General features: G+C 42.8%; 2 protein-coding genes across 2 annotated transcripts; both read right to left on the bottom strand.

Moving 5' to 3' along the window:
* Positions 1-1,222: 1,222 nt before the first annotated feature.
* OR10A3 (olfactory receptor family 10 subfamily A member 3) lies at positions 1,223-2,203 on the bottom strand. Its single transcript, XM_002708790.6, has one exon. It carries the CDS (start codon positions 2,201-2,203, stop codon positions 1,223-1,225), a length of 981 nt encoding a protein of 326 aa, XP_002708836.5.
* Positions 2,204-13,536: 11,333 nt separating this feature from the next.
* On the bottom strand, positions 13,537-17,405 carry NLRP10 (NLR family pyrin domain containing 10). Its single transcript, XM_051824175.3, has 2 exons — positions 17,086-17,405; positions 13,537-15,605 (listed from the first exon to the last, which is right to left on the bottom strand). The coding sequence occupies exons 1-2, from the start codon at positions 17,372-17,374 to the stop codon at positions 13,846-13,848; spliced, it is 2,049 nt and encodes a 682-aa protein (XP_051680135.3). The 5' UTR covers positions 17,375-17,405; the 3' UTR covers positions 13,537-13,845.
* Between the last annotated feature and the right edge of the window lie 664 nt (positions 17,406-18,069).

Raw genomic sequence — 18,069 nt, 5'->3', positions numbered from 1 at the left:
ATTATGAAAAAGTATGTACATTAAAAAATTTGTACCCAACTTTTAATTTTGAAGTGTCCTCATATTTTTGTTCCAGAAGAAAAAAAAATTACACGTGTGACCAATATGGTGGAAATTTTTGCCCAATATAAGAAATGTGACTAGATTTCTAAAAAGTAATGGTTGATAGGTAAAAAGGAGTATAATACTATAAATGACCTTCAAAAAAGTTCACATGATATTCTCTAGATGAATATATTCTAAGATAACCAGAAGAAATTGAACTCCATGTCACAGCATCTCTGTGTTTCAGAATGGAGCCAGATCAATAAGTGTGAGCTGCCCTTCCAGCGTTCATGGAACAGATTTTTCCGTTCCCTGTATTTGTACATTTCTTGGAGTTCAACTCATTGAGTTAAACATGAGCAGTATATAGGTCAGTGTGATGTAGTTTCAGTTATTTAGAAAAGTAATCCACAATCATCTATAAAAATTTACAAAATCATTTGCTTTGATCTATCAAACCCACTTTGTGAAGTCTGTTCTAGAGATTAAAAGCACCAGAAGTTATGAATATATGATAAAATAGTTATTTCAGGGCCGGTACCACGGTTCACTGGGCTAATCCTCCGCCTTGCGGCACTGGCACACCGGGTTCTAGTCCCGGTCGGGGTGCCAGATTCTGTCCCGGTTGCCCCTCTTCCAGGCCAGCTCTCTGCTGTGGCCAAGGAGTGCAGTGGAGAATGGCCCAAGTGCTTGGGCCCTGCACCCCATGGGAGACCAGGAGAAGTACCTGGCTCCTGCCATCGGATCAGCGCAGTGCGCCGGCTGCAGCGCGCTGGCCACGGCGGCCATTGGAGGGTGAACCAACGGCAAAGGAAGACCTTTCTCTCTGTCTCTCTCTCTCACTGTCCACTCTACCTGTCAAAAAATAAATTAATTAATTAATTAAAATAAAATAAAATAAAAAGTTATTTCAGTACAGTCTGTTGTCACCAAAAAAGGCACAAGTAAAGCCACTTAATAAATTGTTGAGCAACTATTATCCCCAATTTAAGGAATATTATGCATCTGTATGAGGAATGGAGACTTTAACACATAAAAATGCTCCTGATATACGATAAAGATGAAGAAGTCAACAAATTAAGCATATGCATACCAGGAAATGCAAAATTCACCATTTAGCAAATCTAAATAAAGTTCAGTTGCACAGTGATCAAATATCAAATGTCTTCTCACCAAGTCAGACAGTTTGTAAAATCACTTTTCTTTGCCATAATTTCTTCAAAGCCCTTTTCAGCTCACTGTTTCGCAAGCTGTAGATGAGTGGATTCAGCAGAGGTGTGAGCAGTGAGTAAGCCAGTGACATCAGCTTCTTGGTTTCTGGTGAGTAGCTGGATTTGGGTTGTATGTAAGTCATATTGGCCGTGCCATAGAAGAGGGTGACAGATGTGAGATGAGAAGCACAGGTAGAAAAGGCCTTTTGTCTCCCAGTACTTGATGGCATCTTCAGGATGGCAGAGAGAATTCGAATGTAAGACAAGAGAATCAGTAAGAAAGGAACTGTAACGATCAAAATAGTACCTGTGAAGGCATAGATTTCAAACAGGAAGGTATCTGCACATGTGAGCTCTAAAACTGGGGGAGTTTCACAAAAGAGATGGTTAATTTCATTGGGGCCACAAAAGGGGAAACTAAATACCCATGTGGTCTGCACAGTGGCCACCAGAATTCCTGAGACCCATGAGAACACGACCAGTTTCCTAAAAACGCATCTGTTCATAATCATTGGGTAGCTCAGAGGATGGCAGATTGCAGCAAATCGGTCATAAGCCATGACTCCTAGGAGGAAACACTCAGTTCCACCAAAAAGAAGAATGAAGTACATCTGTGCAAAGCAGCCCGCCAAAGAAATCGTGGCCTTCTCAGCAGAGAGGACCACCAGCATTTCAGGCACAATGACTGCACTGAAACTCACCTCCACCACAGACAAGTTCTGGAGGAACAGGTACATGGGGACGTGGAGGCTCTGGTCCAGGGAGATGACGACTATAATGATGACATTTCCTACCAGAGTCACCAGATAAATAATCAAGAAAAGCCCAAAGGCCTGCTCTTGGAATTCAGGGAAGTTGAAAAACCCCAAGAGGATGAAGTCAACCACAGAGCTTTGATTCTGTCGTTTCATTGCCATAGGGGAGCCCAATATTATTTTTATGGTCATAGCATATAAAGCATGAAGTCACAGTCCAGGAACTAAGAATCCGAGTTTGGAATTCTTGACAGGTGATGTAACGACATATTCTTGACAGAAGAATGGCCAACAGCTTGTAATAGTGATTCTTTAAAATGTAAATGAAGAAGTGAGGAATTTTAAATCAGAAAACCTGTTTTAAAAGCACAAAATAACAGCAAGCATTCTTTTGCTACTTTTTTTGCTATGTAGAAAATTAAAACATACAAAAACATGTCATTTGGAATCTGTTGTCCATTTTAAGGCATACATATCTGAGTTTATAATATTAGATATTTATATATAAATTTAAATAAGGAGTTTATACAGCTAGAAGAAATATAGAGAAAATATAGAACTAGTAATAATTCAGAAAGCAAACATACTTTGATGAATATTTATGATAAATATCAAAATTCAAAATGTATTCATATTACTTTAACATGGACAATAAAAATAACACATCCAAATGGAAATAGAAGCATTCAAATGGAATTAAATGTTTGTTGCACTTATCTTAAGTGAGCATACATAAATTGGCTTCAAGCATTTTGATTTTTGGTCAGGCTGATCCTACCTAATTATATTGAAATTTGCCTCCATAGGAAAATAGAGTGGTCGGTTTATGCTTGTGACAATAAAATCAGAACTATAGAAACTACTATTTAGAGTCTTTCTGATCTTGTGGTTTAATATCTCTCTCTCCCTCTTTCTCTCTCTCTTTCTCCACACACACATACCAATATCAAGAATTTCATTAAATCATTACTCACTCTGAAACACTGATTGGACATCTACCACATGGGAGCCCTGTATCATTTACAGATAAATGTGAGCCATAAACTCTATAGGGAGGTTGTACCTGACCACACAGCTTACAGAATCAGCCCCTACCCACTACCCTAGCACTCTCTGACACTAACCTTCCTGGTTTTGTTTTTGTTTTTGTTTTTTTTTTCTAAAACATTCGTCACCAACTAAAATAACATGTATTGATTTAAGGTGTATGCTTATTATCTAGCCTTCCCTTCTAGAATGTAAACTTGAAGAAGACAAGGACTTTGTTCTATTCTTTGCTGCACTCAGTGACTAGAACAGATAATAGATATCAAAGATTACAAACCAATATTTATATTTATAGGATTGATGGGGTAATAAATACTAGAATTAGGAAATCCTGGACTCTACTATTAAGGAATATTGTGTCTGAAGGAAAAATAAATCAAAGACAAGAGAATAGAGAGGGGTCATGCTTAATCCCTGGCTTTTGTAGACATTTGAGGCTCCATGGGGTTGGAACTACCACTGGATTGGGAGCCAGTCCTGACTGCCACCCTCTCCAAGATGGGTCTCTGCCTCTCTGTGTACTCATATTCCCATCTGTATGGTTAGAAGCAGCAAAATAACCCTGGAAGTCCATTTTGGTTCTGATTTGTTGAAAGAAAACTTCAGGCTGTCGTGCCTGTGCTCCATGCAGTTGGAAAGCGGGCTGAAGGGAAGGTGGCATGGTGGTAGTGAACACTTAGGGGCACACATGCTGCCCAAGTCTCTTTGTGCCAGGCAGTCCTAAGCAGAGCTGAGAGTTTTCCTCCCCATCAGCTATTCTTCAGAGCACCTCTTGGGACAAAGCACTCTGCTCTCCATACCATCACCCAAATCAATTCTCCCTGTCCCCAGCATTCTGTTCACTGCCAGAGCCCACAGGTCTCTACAATCAGGAACCCTCTCAGCAACTCCATCCCCACTGATGTCGCACCAGTCCACTGCCTCATTTCTTCCTTCTCCACTTCCCCCCACCATTAAGTGGAATCCTGACTTGGCTTCCCATATTTTGTACCTGCTCCAATCTGTACCTCTTACTTTTGTCAAAATAATCTTATCTTCCCTCCCAGAATCTTAGGGGTCTCCACTTACCAGTAGAATAAAAGTCCCCTTTTTCAAGCTGGCATTTAAGGGAAACCAGAGTAGTAACTACATTAGAAGTTTAAATGGGGGAAGTTACTTATGAATGGAAAGAGAGGGTGAATAGCCACGGCCTCAGAATGGGATGGGTTGGAAGAGCCATAAGGCAAAGGAGAAAAGTCTCAAGTGGAAGACTAACTTGCCCAGATCAAAGGTATTCACTGACACCTTAGTACTGGAATGGAGGCCTACTGGCCTTTGTGTGATGTTTTGTAAACAAGCAGAATTTCAGTGTGGTGCATAGAAGCCAAAGGACATAAGAAAATAGCAACCTGAAGACATGTAATATTTGAGTTTAGATCATTAGGCCATTAGCAAAGAGTAAAAGGAAGTTGATGTACTGCATATGACCACAGTGATATATTAAAACCAAATATCTATTTTAATTATAAAATATTTTACGAACTGGCATTGTGGCATAGCATCACAACCCCAGCATCCTATATCAGAGCGTTTGTTTGAGTCCCAGCTGCTCTGATTCCAATCCAGTTCCCTGCTGCTGTGCCTAGGAAGGTAGCAGAAGATCACCCAAGAACTTGGACCCCTGCCACTCATTCAAGGAAACCAGGATGCACTTCCTGGCTCTTGGTTTTGGCCTGACCCAGCCCTGGCCATTTTGACCATCTGAGTAGTGAACCAACGGATGGAAGAGCTTTCTTTTTCTGTCCATCTCTCCCTCTGTCACTCTGCCTTCCAAATAAATAAAATAAATCTTTATGTATATATGTATGTCAAAGAATCTCCTAAAACAAATACAATAGATCCTGTAGGGAAAAAAATTAAAGTATCATGTCTAATAAACAAAACTATATATTCAGCTTCACATGTATAAAACTAAATCTGTAAAATAAAATTTAGAGTATCTTATGAAAAATATAGAACTGATAAAAGAAAGTTATGGGAAAAACGTAAATTACTGCCTTCAGTGATTAAACTGAACCTGAATACTACATCCTTTCCTTTTAATATGAAATAAGCTAAATTTTACTAATCTACTGACATGTTCTACTGGCTATGGTAGTAACTTTCTCTCTGACCTTAGGCAAACACCTCCCTCCTTTAGTTTCACTTTCCTATATGATTGGCCTCATTTCTGACCACCCTAACCCCATCTTATCTGTGTACATTTATGAACTAATTATTCCTGCAAGCAAACCACCTATATCTCTAATCATTTCTCAAATGTTTATGTGAATATAAAAGGCAGAGCAATTGACTTTCTTACCTGATTTTTGAGTTACAACTTTAAAATTACCTCCAGTTATCAGTGAGAAAAATCTATAAATGATAAATACCCTAACTGGTACTCAGGCAGAATCTTTAGTTCTGTACTATTTGCTACCCATGATTTTCATCTCATTTAATCGGTTGTTCACCTCTTCAGTTAAAAAGCAGTCCTATAAATGCAATCCAGTGATCTGATACATTGATCTTATAACATTACATGGCACTGAATTGCATGCCCTGGGAGTAATCTCCTCTGGAGAACTTATGTTCCATTTACACCGACTTTCCTCTGTGGAGATAAGAAAGCTCAACTGTGCAAAGTGGAACAGCACTCCAGGTTTCTACAGGGAATAGGCCCCTCTTCACACCAGAGGCTCAATTCCACCGTGGCTTCTCCCACTAAGGTAATGAGAGCAGAGACTGAGTGAATGTTAGTAATGAGCGCATTGAAGAAGGAAGAGAAATGGTTGTGAACAAAGGCAATATGAACAACATAGATTTTTTTTTTATTGTTTCTTCAGGATTTTCTACAAAGACAATCATGTCATCCATGAACAAAGGTAGTTTTATTCTTCTCTCAGAAACAGTATACTTTTTATTTCCTTTTCTTGGAATATTGCATTGCTAGGATTTCCAACATGGTGGTTCTTGCCTTGTTCTTGACCTTATGGAGTAAGCAGCTAGTTTCTCACAATAATGTATGATTTTAGGACGTTTATAGATGTTCTTTATAAAACTGAGCAAATTTCCCTTTTTTTCCTATGTTGCTGTGTTTTTATCATGAGTGGATGTTAGATTTTATCAAATGCTTTTTTCTGCATCTATTAATATAACTGTATGATTTTTTTTCTTTAACTAGTTGATGTGGTGTATTACAGTACTTTATTTTCAAATATTGAGCTAGCTTTGTATACCTGAAATAAATCTCACTTGTTTGTGATGTATACTTCTTTTTAAACATTGTTGGACTCAATTTACCCAACATTGTTTAAAACGATAAAAACCATGAATAGTTAATTCACAAGAAAGGTTATGTTAAATGTTCATCATTACTCATGGAAAAAATGTAAATTAAAGTCATAATTAGATAACACACTATACACAAACCAGAACAGCTAAAGTGAAAAAGATTGACAATCCCAAGTGTTGGAAAGGATTTGGAATAATATGAACACTGTACAGAGTAGATTTTTATAACCACCTTGAAAATTGTTCATCTTTATCATATAAAGTTGAAGCTGTGCCTACTGTGTGACCCAGAAATGCCAGTTCTAGATGTATCCAACACAGATGAGTGTTTATATGCATAAAAAAATAAAAATTATCATTCCAACATTATTTGTGATATATAAAAACTGGATGCTAAGAGAAAGAAGCTAAGACATAGCAAAACATTTATGTCTATTTTAAAAATGGATGAAGCTAAATTATATATGTATCTAAATGCTTTCACAAGCCTAACACACAAAATGAACTCTAAAATGTGTTAGTTTTTATTGTCATTGCTTTGGTTACAAGTAGTAGCAGTAGTTTGGCAACTCTAGTAATAATACTAATAGTAGCAGTAGCAGCAGCAGCAGCAGCAATAATTCTTAGTTTCATTATTTCCCTACATTATAAATGTGGCTATTCTCATTTTATAAATTTTTTGGAAATGGTAAAAATTTCCAAATTGGTTGGAAATGGTAACTAATTTGATTGAGGAATAAAGCTAGAAAGTGACAGCTCTAGTATTTGGAACCAGGTATTTTTTTTTTAAGATTTATTTATTTGAAAGATAGAGTTACAGAGAGGCAGAGGCGGAGAGGGAGAGAGAGAGAGAGAGAGAGAGAGAGAGAGAGAGAGAGAGAGAATCTTTCATCCACTGGCTTACACCCCAAATGGCTGCAATGGCTGGAGCTGAGCCAATCTGAAGCCAGGAGCCAGGAGCTTCTTCTGGGTCTCCCACATGGGTGCAGGTGCCCAAGAACTTGGGCCATCTTCTGGTTTCCTAGGCCATATCAGAGAGCTGGATTGGAAGTGGAGCAGCTGGGACTCAAACTGGCACCCATATCAGATGCTGGCACTGCAGGCGGCAGCTTTACCCGCTATGCCACAGTGCCAGCCCCAGAACCAGGTATTTCAACTCTCACCAAATGTCACTGATCTTTCTAATAAATCACACCAATCCTCACACAGATGATGTTTTGTGCATATTTCAACTACCAATAATGAGTGTGATTTGTATTACCATTTCTGGCCCATCAAAAAGTGTTCTATTATTTCTCGTATGAATTTGAGATACTTATAACAATAATATAAGTTATTTTCTATTTGCTTTTGTTGCAGGTGAAATTCATACCTACATATAATTTCTGTCTGGTGGAGACTGTGTATGTAATTCCAAATTTACACTGTCCCTCTCATAATTCCCAGTATCTGTGTACCAAATATCTTTAAATATAGAAGTTTGCAGTAGTTCTCCCTTATTTATAGCTTTGTTTTCTGCAGTTTCAGTTACCTGTGGTCAACTATAGTCCAAAAATATTAAATACAAAATTCCAGAAGTAAACAACTCGTAAGTTTTAAGTAGGGCACTGTTGGAAGTTATATCATGAAATCTTAGGTCTTTCTGCTGTGTTCCACATGGAGCACAAATCATCCCTTTGTCTATGGCATCCATGCTGTCTGCACAAACCTATGCAGTAGTCACTTAGTAGCCAACTCAACTATCAGATCAGCTATCAAAGTATCACAATGCTGGTGTTCAAGTAATCCTCAGGTGGTGACCTAACACTATGTACAGTGCTTACATCATTCTCCTCACCTTATCTCATCATGTAGCCATTTTATCATCTCAGATCATCACAAGGAGGGTGAGTACAGTAAGATATTTTGAGATACATTTACATAACTTTCATTATAGCATATCATTTTACTTATTATCTTTTAGTTATTGTTGTTAATTGCTTTCTATGCTTAATTTATAAATTAAAAGTGATAAGTGTAGACATAGGAAAAATATACATGAGCTTAGTACCATCTGTGGTTTCAGGCATGCACTGGGTGTCCGAGAGTTGAAATGTGCAGTGTCCTCTAAGAAAGAGCCCTAAGACCAAAGAGTGAAGAAGGAAACTCAATATAAGAATAAGAGAGTTTATTAGGGCAACTTACATATGGTATTTCAGACTGGGATGGGAAGGCAATTGTGTCCTAAGCTGTTGCAAGGTTTTTTTTCTGTGCGAGACAGTAAAAGGGAAAAGATTTTACTCATTAGTATCAATAGGGATATGCAATAGAAACTTATTCCTTTAGATATGCTTTGGGAGCTAGCCCCTCAGATGTCCTGCTAGAGATAGCATTTAACCTTTATGACTTGGAGCAGTACCAACCAGACTAACAGGTGGTCAGCGTCACAGAGAAATAACAAAATGGAGGGATGAGACACAAGATGGCATTACTATGGCTAGTCACACAATGTGGGTCTCAGGATGTGTCCTTTATTGGTAACAGGGGACTCCCTATGTCTGTATTTCAGATAGACATTCATGTACTCAAAGCTTTCCTGAACACTTCTCTATGTCATGCCTTTCTATCTTTACCCTACTGTGGTATTTTTAATAGGATGTATTTATTTTATTTGAAAGAGTTACAGAGAGGGAGAGGCAGAGGCAAAGAGAAAGAGGGGTGGGGGGTGGTCTTCCACCTGCCGGTTCACTCCCAAATGGCTGCAATGGCCAGGACTGGACCAGGCGGAAACCAGGACCCAGGAGCTTCTTCCAGGTCTCCCATGTGGGTACAGGAGCCCAAGCATTTGGACCATCCTCTGCTTCTTTCTCGGGTGCATCAGCAGGGAATTGGATTGGAAGTGAGGCAGCCAGCGCTCAAACCAGCGCCCATAAGGGATGCTAGCACTGAAGGCAGCAGCTTTACCTGCTAGGACACAGGGCCAACTTTATTGCCACATAAAAAGGGGTCTTCACAACTTAATAGAAAATGTATATTATGTGAAAAAAAAAGTATGAATTGCAAGGATTTTGCACCAGAGTAAACTTATCTTTCAATTCCATTTTCCAAGAACTTTTTGAAGCCCTCTCAACTCTACTATCTGAAGTTGAGTCTTTTTCTGGCAACTCTCCCCTGCATATTCCCAAGAATACTCAGAAATGTTCATATTTTTAAACTGAATGTTACAGGATTCTGCCAGTTTGTGAGTTCTACAAGAGGCCATTTTCCCTTCAAAATATATCAGTAACAGTAGTTGTTGTTATTATTTATTTGAGAGAGAGAACCCAACCTTCTGATTACTCCCCCAAATTCTTGAAACATCCAGGGCTGAGTCATGCCCAGAACTCAATCCAGGCCTCCACATATGTGACAGGAGTCCCATCACATAAGCCATTGCTGCTGCCTGCCAGGATCTTCATTAGGAGGAAGCTGGAGTCAGGAGCTGCGGTGAGCATCAAACCCAAGCTCTCCAGGATGCAGGCATCTTAATCACGAGGCTACGTGCCTGTCTCCATTTTCATTTTTAAAATACTAGATAGTAGGAAAGGGGGGAAAGATTCCAGAAATAATTAGAGCCACACAGCTGATGTCTTGCTCCCTGTGGCTTGTGACTGCTGCCTCCTCTACCACAAGCCTCCTCCACTCAAGGTTGCCATACTGAGCACATAAAAATAAGGACACCAGTTACATGTGAATTTGGGATAATAATGCATGATTTTTAGTATGTTTCATGCAAAAAAATGTTTTCTTTGTTTCTCTGAAATTCAGATTCACCTGGCATTTGTGTTTTGTCTGATGGCCTTCCTCTTCCTGCCACTTGCAGAACCCATTCTTTTTTTTAAGATTTATTTATTTATTTGAAAGAGTTACACAAAGAGAGAAGGAGAGGGAGAGGGAGAGGGAGAGGGAGAGGGAGAGAGAGAGAGAGAGAGAGAAAGTCTTCCATCCGCTGCTTCACTTCCTAATTGGCTGCAATGGCTGGAGCTGTTCCGATTCAAGGCCAGGAGCCAGGAGCTTCTGAGTGTCCCACGCGGGTGCAGGGGCCCAAGTACTTGGGCCATCTTCTACTGCTTTCCCAGGCCATAGAAGAGAGCTGGATCGGAAGTGGAGCAGCTGAGACTCAAACCTGTTCCCATACAGGATGCTGGTGCTGCAGGCGGGCAGCTTTATCCGCTATGCCACAGTGCCAGCCCTGCAGACCCCATTCTTTAGGAAGGGTTCCCACAGCTCTTTGCGAGGAACAGAGTGCCTTCCTTTTGGCGACAGCCTGTTGTTTCCCGTGGGGCATGCTCCTCACCCCCTAGAATATGCCCCTAAGGAACAGGTGGGAACAAACACTCTCTGTACTTGGAATAACTGCTTCCTCTAAGCCATCAGGCTCAGTAGCCTGGTTTGGCCTATTTTCCAGACTTGAATGCCCAGCTCTCTCACTCTCTTGCTCTCTGTCTCATTCTCTCTGTCACTGAACCACTTCAGGGAACCCCCATCCATCAGACACTTGTACCTGTGTGCCATATTACCAAACCCCTTCCTTTGGGAAGCCATGCTGTCTCACCCAGCCAGCCCTGGGAGTATGCCCATATGCTCTGGTGTGTATGGTAATATGACCTAGGCCACATGATCCAGGCCTAGCCCATCAGAGAAGTTCATCTCCAGACCCCACTGACCGTTTAATGCTTGGCACATACCCAGCGGCAGGTCAGAATCCTCCCCCAAATTCCCTGCTAAAGCTATTACTTTCTTTGGGATTGCTGACCGTAAGTACGACTTAAGCTATGCTTATGGCCATATTCTGACACAAAAAGGTGGCTCTCTGTAATAAGAGCAAAAGGCAACTATGAAAGGAGCAAAGGAGAGAGAGTGAAACCCTGTGACGTTGTTAGAAGGGGCCAGCAGTACATAAAACTAACAATCAGGTTTTTGGCTTTGTTTTAGTGAGTACATTGGGTCATTTACTTTTTTGCTTAAGCTGTGTTGAATTCAATGTGACTCCTAATTGAAATAACACATCTGGGGTCGGCACTGTGGTACAGCAGGTTAACACCCTGGCCTGAAGTGCCGGCATCCCATATGGGTGCCGGTTCAAGACCTGGCTACTCCACTTCCGGTCCAGATCTCTGATGTCGCCTGGGAAAGCAGTAGAAGATGGCCCAAGTCCTTGGGCCCCTGCACCCATGTAGGAGACCCTGAAGAAGCTCCTGGCTCCTGGCTTCAAATCTACACAGCTTTGGCTGTTGCGGCTGTTTGGATGTTGAGCGAACCATTGGATGGAAGACCTCTCTCTCTCTCTCTCTCTCTCTCTCTCTGCCTTTCCTCTCTCTGTGTAACTCTGACTTTCAAATAAATAAATAAATCTTTAAAAAAAAAGAAATAACACATCTAAACCTCAATTGAATATTAGATTCATGTTTTCTATGAAAGTGCATGATGTGGCTAGATACCTGCTTTGTTATTCAAAAATTCAGGAGTTGGTCTGCTGAGAACATCGAGCCCATTAGGAGACAACACAAGCTCCTAGCTCACTGGGTGCCAACCAGCCTCTTCAGTAATCCAGTACAAATTGCTCTGAAAATAAGTATATGCACACGCATACATCTTCTTACACAAATTCTTCTTATGTACACAGACTAGGTATCAAATATGTTATGTATATAATTATCAAATGTCAAGCCACCAACTTTCCTGTGTGAAGAATAGTTAATAATAATTAGTGGCATGAGGTTCCAAGTTGACTACTCAAGGCTGAGTTCCCCTGGATCCAGATGTCTGGGCATATGTGACAGATTGCTGGAGTGGCACACATAGAATCAACTTGTGGGGAGTCATGACAGCAATAAAAGTGTTTGAAAAGCTAAAAGAGGAGTGTGTAGCCTTTTTTTTTTTTTTTTTGACAGGCAGAGTGGACAGTGAAAGAGAGAGAGAGACAGAGAAAGGTCTTCCTTTTGCCGTTGGTTCACCCTCCAATGGCCGCTGCAGCCAGTGCGCTGTGGCCAGCGCATCGCGCTGATCCGAAGCTAGGAGCCAGGTGCTTCTCCTGGTCTCCCATGGGGTGCAGGGCCCAAGCACTTGGGCCATCCTCCACTGCACTCCCTGGCCATAGCAGAGACTGGCCTGGAAGAGAGGCAACCAGGACAGAATCCGGCGCCCCGACCAGAACTAGAACCCGGTGTGCTGGCACCGCAAGGCGGAGGATTAGCCTGGTGAGCCACGGCGCTGGCCATGTGTAGCCTTTCTGTAGGGTGCTGGGTGTCCCACTCTCAGCTGCATTGTAGCCAATGACAACCCCTGGGTTGGGATAGGTTTGAGATCTGCACAGGGTCTCTGTGGACCCTTACTCTATGAGCTGAGGTGTGGGAGCCAAGAGGTCTCTCTCAGGAGTCCCAGAATTCAATGGCACTCCTGAGGGAACCTCAGTTTCCTCGTCTATGAAATGAGGATTGGGAACTGACTGAACCTGCAACTAGAATTCTTTTTTTATTCTAATTCTTACTCTTCTTTTCTATACAGAAGGGCCCAAAGCAGAAAAAGAGATTATGAGTTAGTGCTCTGAATTGACTAGACTTTTTTTTAAGTGAATAAATGGCACAGTTGGGAGTAACAATGATGTGTTATTACTATAGAGCTAAGTCATAGTAGAGCTTTCAAGACTGAAATTTTTGTTTGTAATGAACATTTTAGGAGTTTCTGGAAAGAATGAGAAATTACTGTTTATTTAAGCAGCAATTGATCACTACTACAGACTCAAGAAAACATTCCGTTATGCAGCAGTATATTTCCTATTTATTTATTTGAAAGGCAGAGTGTCAGAGAAAAACAGAAAGACAAAGAGAGAGAGAGAGAAATCATCCGTCTGCTGGTTCACTCCTCTAATGGTCTGCACAGCTGGGGCTGGGCCAGGTGGCAGCCAGGAGCCAGGAACTCCATCCAGGTTTTCCACATGGGAGTGGGGGCAGGGGCACATTAGCAGGGAGCTGGACTGGAAGAAGAGTAGCCAGGACTTGAATCAGTGTTCCAGTACGGGATGCCTGCATAGCAAGTAGTGGCTAAACCTATTGCACCACAACACTGGCCCCTAATATTTCCTTTAAATGCTGACATTTATGTGCTCCACATTTACCCATATCTCACAGAATACTCACAATCCACACTTTATTATATCAACAAGTTTATTGTACAGAAAAGAGTCAGGGATCAAAGGCTTGGTCATGGACAGCAACACATAAGAGGAGCTACTGAAATTGGGCTCCACACTATAGGAAGTTATAAAAGCCCCTGGGAGAAGGATGCTAACTACTGAATTTGAGGCACTGATGGTAAATATGATTGTTCTCAAGGACTCACTCCACGTGGTCTTCCCCCAGATACAGTGGTCCAAGTCTTTTAATCCTTTGTTATTAATTCTCTTTTCCATTTCTTCCTCTGTATTTCATTTTTCTAGTACCCTTTAGTCTGATCTCTCATCTCTCCATCCTTTTTACTCTGTCTTCCTCTTCCTCCTGTCTCTCCAATCTAACAACCTTCTGACCCTTCAATTCTTTTGCCATCTTTTTTCTGCTGCCCATCCTACTGCCCCCAACTTCCTTATCTAGTTCCTCTGTGTCTCTGCCTTTTCCATTGGAAATCTCCTTTTGTGTCTCTGCCATATTATCTTGTCTTACAGCAGGACATTTCTGCTTCTCTATGTCTCCATGATTCAAGCTGGTTTTGACAGAAAATGACGTATCACCATGGGGTTTTGTTTTATTGGAATGTTTCAGCTTGAATGATATATCACTCATATGAACACTTTTTGCCAGCTTCTTTATTCTAGACCCATAAAGGGCAAATTCCAAGTCCCAGCTCCTATTACACTTTATAGACTCCATTTGTTCTCTAAAGTACTTCAGCTCCTGTGTTACAAAGGGAGAAATTTTGAAGCACAACTTTAGCTCCAAGTTTGAGAAGCTCTGGTTTTTTGATATGTCCAATAAAAACTGCATACTAAGGGTCATTTCCTGGTCCTCTGCCTCCAGCAGCTTCTCCACTTCTCTGCAGGACTCCTTGCCCAGCTGGCTGTGGTCCTCTTTCATCAGATAAGACATGGCATGAAAATATTCTTGGAAGCTAATGTGCAGGAAGCTATAGAACTTCTTGCTGTCACGGCCTTCTTGGTAGTCATTGCTGCTCAGGAAATCAGCAAGCCTGGGTCCATCTAAATTATACCTCTGGAGGTCAGCTTCTTCAAATAGGAGCTTCTGACAGCGGATCCCCTCCGATGCCAAGGAGCAAAGACCCGTTAGGACCCTGTGCCGAGTAAGCTCAGAGCAGCCCCCCTTGTCATCGGCTGGCAGGAAGGTGGAGACATAGGCAGTGAAGATGTCGGTACTGTTACTGGGTGTCTCTGAGACTGCCTGGCCTCTCTCCATCTTCTTCTTCAGCCAGGAGCAGACCATCCAGCAAATGCCTGGAACCTGACACGCTTTGTAGAGAATGTCATTTCCTTGCACAAAGTCAAAGGCCTTTCTGGCTTGCTTCTCATCCATGAAATAGGAGCTAAAATACTTTATCCTCTCCCCCTCAGAGAAGCCTAGGACATGGACATGGCACGGTTGATCCAGCAAGGGTTCCAGATTCCGCAAAGCCGAGGGCCGAGTGGTGATGAGGAGGGAGCACGTGGGAAGGACCTTTCTCCTAATGAGAAGGTGCAGCATGTTCTCCGCAGGACTTGACCTTCTGCTCTTCAGCTGATCTCCCAGGGGCCTCTGCAGCTCATCAAAGCCATCCAGGATGAACAGGAGCCGCTCTGGCTGCTTCAGAATCTCGGCGGCCGGGGCCTCATTGTCTCCACAGCACCAGAAGAGGAGCTGGGCCAGTTTTCTTCCTGGAAGTAGAACCACTTCCCTGCAGCTCACATAAAAGACATAATCAAACCGGCCTGGGTACAGGGTACCAGTGGCCCAGTCCAGCAGCATTTTTCTGGCCAGAGTTGTCTTTCCAGTGCCAGCCGACCCTTGGAGCACCACTACGGATGGGGCTGCATAGGGCTTTTCCCCTGGAGCAAATAGAGCCTCCACCATGACAGAGTCCAGCTCCTGCTCTGAGATGGGACAGCCAGGTGATCCTGGGCTCTCGGGGCTGGGCTTGGCCACAAGGAGCAGCTGCCTGTAGCTGCTGTTGACTCCCGCTTCTTGCCTCTCTTCCAGGCAGCGCACATGCTCCCGGTATATTTCTCGGTAATCTGAGCCAGACAGATGAGGCATTAGGTGGTAAAATGGAAGTAAATAAATAAACAAATAAAAGCCGACATGGACCCAAACGCTGACTCTGCTCTCTAGTCTCTTCTTCTGGGCTGTCTAACTTGTATCTCCCTGAAGATTATAGTTCTGGTATCATGAAGAAGGACCCTGTATGTGCATAAGAGTGTGTGCATGTGCACATCTATCAGTAAGTGAGGGTATTTGGTTGTGGGGGGGGTGGGTTGTGAGTGAATGTATGCACAGGGAATGTGCTTAAGGAAACTTGGGCTTTGTTGTGCAGGGAAGGGGTGTGAGTGTGCATCAGCAAGTAGTGTTTGTGCACAAGTCTGTGAGTGTTCGTGTGAAATGCCCCCATGTGAAGAGGTGAGGATAGAAAAAGGAGAAAGAAGAGGGAAGCTGGAGGCAGTTAGTGACAGGAGCCTGTTCAGCCTGTTCTCGGGAAAGGACTGGTCCACTTCTAAAGATCAACCAGCTTCTGAATAGGAGCCATGGCTTTGAGTCCACAGACCCTTCCCATTTCTGTCTAGCAAAGAAGCCTACAGCAGGGAGCACAGGCACCAGCAGATCCCTCGCTCTTTTCCAGCATCCCACAAGAAGGAATATGAGGCTATTTGGGCTCTATGCCCACCCCACTCTAGGCTGGCTCCTTGAGGGAGGAGAGACATGGAAGGCTCTCTGTGGGAAGTGGCCTGAGCCATATGCCAGGAAGCAGCCAGGAACAATCCTAAACATCACACCTGATACCAGTTCTTCCAGTTAGTGGAAAGCCCTTCACCAATATCATCCCTGATCTCCAAGCCCTTTTTTCACACTTTCCTGTTCTACAGCACTGCAACTAGAGGTAGGCAGAGGAATGTGATGCCCATAAAACAGTATAGTCTTTCTTTTTTAAAAATAAGAAAGATTTATTTTATTTATTTGAAAGAGTTACAGAGAGAGTTGGAGACAGAGAGAGGGCTTCCATTTACTGGTTACACCACAAATGGCCACAATGGCCACAGCTAGATGATCCAAAGCCAGGAGCCAGGAGCTCTTTCTGGGTCTCTCACATGAGTGCATGGGCCCAAGGACTTGGGCCATCCCCCACTGCTTTCCCAGGAACATTAGCAGGAAACTGGATCAAAAGTGAAGCATCCAGGACTCAAACCAGCACCTATATGGGATGCTGATGTTGCAGGTCAGGGCTTTAACCTGCTGAGCCAAAGTGGGTCAAAGAATATACTGGCCCCAGTATATTCTTTCTATGAACAAATCTCTACCCTCTGCTCAGGCCTTTCCAACCAACTTCTGCTGGAACCCTCAGTTGGAGACCACCTAGGACTATGGGGCACTGAGAACTCCCAACAAAGGGCAGAGGGCAAGGTGAGAAAAGGCATATATTACAGGCTATTGGAATCTGTGGAGCTATCATGGGGTGGGTTCTAGTGCCATCCTGACCTCCCCTTTCTCCACCATACTCACCATCCAAACAAACGAGGCTGAGCTGGTCCACAAGTTCCATCAAGTTCATGACCTTCAAAGCACTGAGCACCACTTTCACAGCCTCCTGTGCTCCATACATTAAAATCAGTCGAGATGCCAGGTCTACCCGACTCAGGCCCTCCAGCTGCCCTCGGGTCAACTGGCGATGGCCCTCAACCATGGTCATATCCCGTAAGTGGAACTTCAATATCTTGAAACTATTCTCTTCAAGATCACTCAAGGCTCCGAGCAATGCTTTCTGGGGATTGCAGGCTCTCGCCATGGCCATGACAATCAAGGGGTAAAGGTTGAATTCAGACCAGTGACCTGAAAAAGAAGACAAGAGGAGAAGACCACTGGTGAAGGAAGAGTAACCTGGGGCTGGTGCTGTGGCATAGCTGGTAAAGCTGCCACCTGCAGTGCAAGTATCCCAAATGGGCACTGGTTTGAGTCCCGGCTACTCCACTTCTGATCCAGCTCTCTGCTAATGTGCTTGGGAAAGCAGCAGAAGATTGTCCAAGTCCTTGGGCCCCTGCACCCATGTGGGAGACCTGAAAGAAGCTCCTGGCTCCTGGCTTTAGATAGGTACAACTTTGGCCTTTGTAGCCATTTGAGGAGTGAACCAGTCAATGGAAGACCTCTCTCTCTCTCTCTCTCTCTCTCTCTCTCACTCTCTCTCTCTCTCCCTCCTTCCCTCCCTCCACTCTGCCTCTCTGTAACTCTGACTTTCAAATAAATAAATAAATCTTAAAAAAAAAAAAAAAAAGAGTAGCCTGATGTGAGTTGGCACTTGGCAACTTGTAGTGTGGAGGCCAGGGAGAAATGGGAGACAAGATACAGATAACTACAAAAGTCCAGAAAGATGGGTAGAAAAGAAAGCAGAGGAAATTGCCTGGTCATTCCCTGCTGCCTCTTTGTCAGGTGGCAGGTGTGACTGCAGCAGCAAATGGATAGGAAGGTGTGTGGGTGTACAGATTTTCTCCC

Source organism: Oryctolagus cuniculus, chromosome 1, assembly GCF_051225735.1.
Source record: "Oryctolagus cuniculus isolate XC-2025 breed Fujian yellow rabbit chromosome 1, ASM5122573v1, whole genome shotgun sequence".
NCBI lineage: Eukaryota > Metazoa > Chordata > Mammalia > Lagomorpha > Leporidae > Oryctolagus > Oryctolagus cuniculus.
The sequence above is the reverse complement of the archived record's forward strand: the minus strand, read 5'-3'. Positions and strand labels throughout refer to the sequence as shown.

Bases quoted from the DNA above. Each gene is read 5' to 3' on its own strand.
- OR10A3 (XM_002708790.6), bottom strand. From the start codon at position 2,203: ATGACCATAAAAATAATATTGGGCTCCCCTATGGCAATGAAACGACAG.
- NLRP10 (XM_051824175.3), bottom strand. From the start codon at position 17,374: ATGGCCATGGCGAGAGCCTGCAATCCCCAGAAAGCATTGCTCGGAGCC. The intron at 15,606-17,085 runs GTGAGTATGGTG...TGTCTGGCTCAG, and splicing joins CAGCCTCGTTTGTTTGGATG to ATTACCGAGAAATATACCGG.